Consider the following 1799-nt stretch of genomic DNA (forward strand, 5'->3'; position numbering starts at 1 on the left):
AAGAGTCTGAATACTTTTGTAAATGTGATATTTCAGTTTTTATTTTTAATACATTTGCTAAAATATCTAAAAATGTTTTTGCTTTGTCATTATGGTGTATTGTGAGCCGATGAGGGGAAAAAACGATTTCATCAATTTTAGAAAATGGCTGTAACATAACAATTATTTCATTAGGTATTTCTGTTTTTAATTTTTCATAAATTTGTTAAAAAAATCACCAGACCTTTTTTGGTTTGTTATGGGGTATTTTGTGTAGATTGCTGAGAAAAAAACAATTATTTTATCAATTTTAGAATAAGGCTGTAACGTAACAAAATGTGTAAAAGGTCAAGGGGTCTGAATACTTTCTGAAGGCACTGTACTAATTAATATATGTGTGAAATTTGTTTTTATTTAGAATGGACCACTATCATGCACCTGTCTCGAAACATGGGCAGCGGGAAAAGTACATGTCATCTATGCACTTAAATAGCAAATAGATTATGCTTTTCCCGTGGTTCATTTTCATGCCATTTTCATGCCTACCTGGTGTATGCTATAATCCTGTTGTAAAGAGAGGCGATGTGCTTAATATTCGGAAAGTTGAGAAATAAATAAAGTAGCCTATAGAAAGCTGATGGGATCCTCCTCCTTTTAATAGAATCCATCAAAACGTGTTTTCTCATGCAATTTCATAGCCTATACAAATTTTGCCTAACATGAGCTCATGGGCTCTCATGAAGTGTTTGATTAGATTTTCGATAACATTTGCATTGATGTCAGAGTGATCAGAGGGAACATAGAGTGCTGAGTACCAGGCAGTTAGCAAGTTTGGTAGGCTAGTTAGAAGCCTAGTTACCGTGACTAAACGGTCATGTGGAATTTGATTGCGGTCATGACTCGTGACCCCTGGTGTGGGTGTAATACGGTCACCATATCTAGCCCTCCTCATGCTTATGTTCCGTAGGGCACACAGAAACAAACAATTTAAAAGAGAAAATGAAAATACATTGTTCAAGGTTGTGCATGTTTTTAAACAATCCCCCTCCCCTTTCGCTCTCACAAAACACGACCCATGGGAGGGGGCGCGGAGGGTGTCTCAGTACTGCCACTTTACATGCAGTTCCTGCTCGGCAGTGTGCTCTATGGCGGTGTTGAGAAAGCGCACCTCCACCTGGGTTAGGGTCCTCTCCATGTGGCGGTAGGTGATGTGGTAACAGTGGCTGTGCTTCTGCATCCTGTTGAGAGAGAAGTAGAGAGGGAACATGGTTAGGAGGACAGAGAGCTCAAGGGAGGTTGTAAGTCACGGAATCGTAGTCGATTTAGGAATTTAAACTTCACGAACATGATTCAAAAATACATAGATTTTTGGAAATCTGTAATGCAGAATAATGAACACAAAAAAAAACTAAATGCAAGAGCTATGTTTGACCTCTCCAGTGACATCCACATTGACAATCCCAATTAGATCACACGATGCTTAACAATATTCAATTGTCACATGTCCCCCTATTCCTGATAGGCATGAAAAGACATTATACATTCACCCAGAGGAACTTACAGTATTGAGGGCATACATTCTTTCAGAATGGACCAACATGGGAATTGAACCCACAACACTGACGTTGCAAGCTCCATTCTCTGCCAACGGAACTACATGGGACCACAGTAGTTAGGACTAGCCTACAGTAGTCAAGATACTGGATTGCGCACACATGCACGCACACAAACGCCACTCACACACAGTCCCGGTCTCTCTCTGGGGCACAGAAATGACGATCTTCAGAGTACAGCGAAGGAAAAAGACATGAACAACAGTA

At 39.9% G+C, this 1799-nt stretch overlaps 1 protein-coding gene across 1 annotated transcript in view; it reads right to left on the minus strand.

Moving 5' to 3' along the window:
* Positions 1–1078: 1078 nt before the first annotated feature.
* The window catches only part of LOC139366837 (phenylalanyl-tRNA synthetase 2, mitochondrial), a 125932-nt gene continuing 125211 nt past the window's right edge, over positions 1079–1799 (minus strand). Inside the window, 1 exon segment of the mRNA XM_071104531.1 lies at positions 1079–1217. Within this exon segment, the coding sequence (XP_070960632.1) occupies positions 1079–1217 (139 nt within the window).

The sequence above is a fragment of the Oncorhynchus clarkii genome, chromosome 15 (genome assembly GCF_045791955.1).
Source record: "Oncorhynchus clarkii lewisi isolate Uvic-CL-2024 chromosome 15, UVic_Ocla_1.0, whole genome shotgun sequence".
In the NCBI taxonomy this organism is placed as follows: Eukaryota; Metazoa; Chordata; class Actinopteri; order Salmoniformes; family Salmonidae; genus Oncorhynchus; species Oncorhynchus clarkii.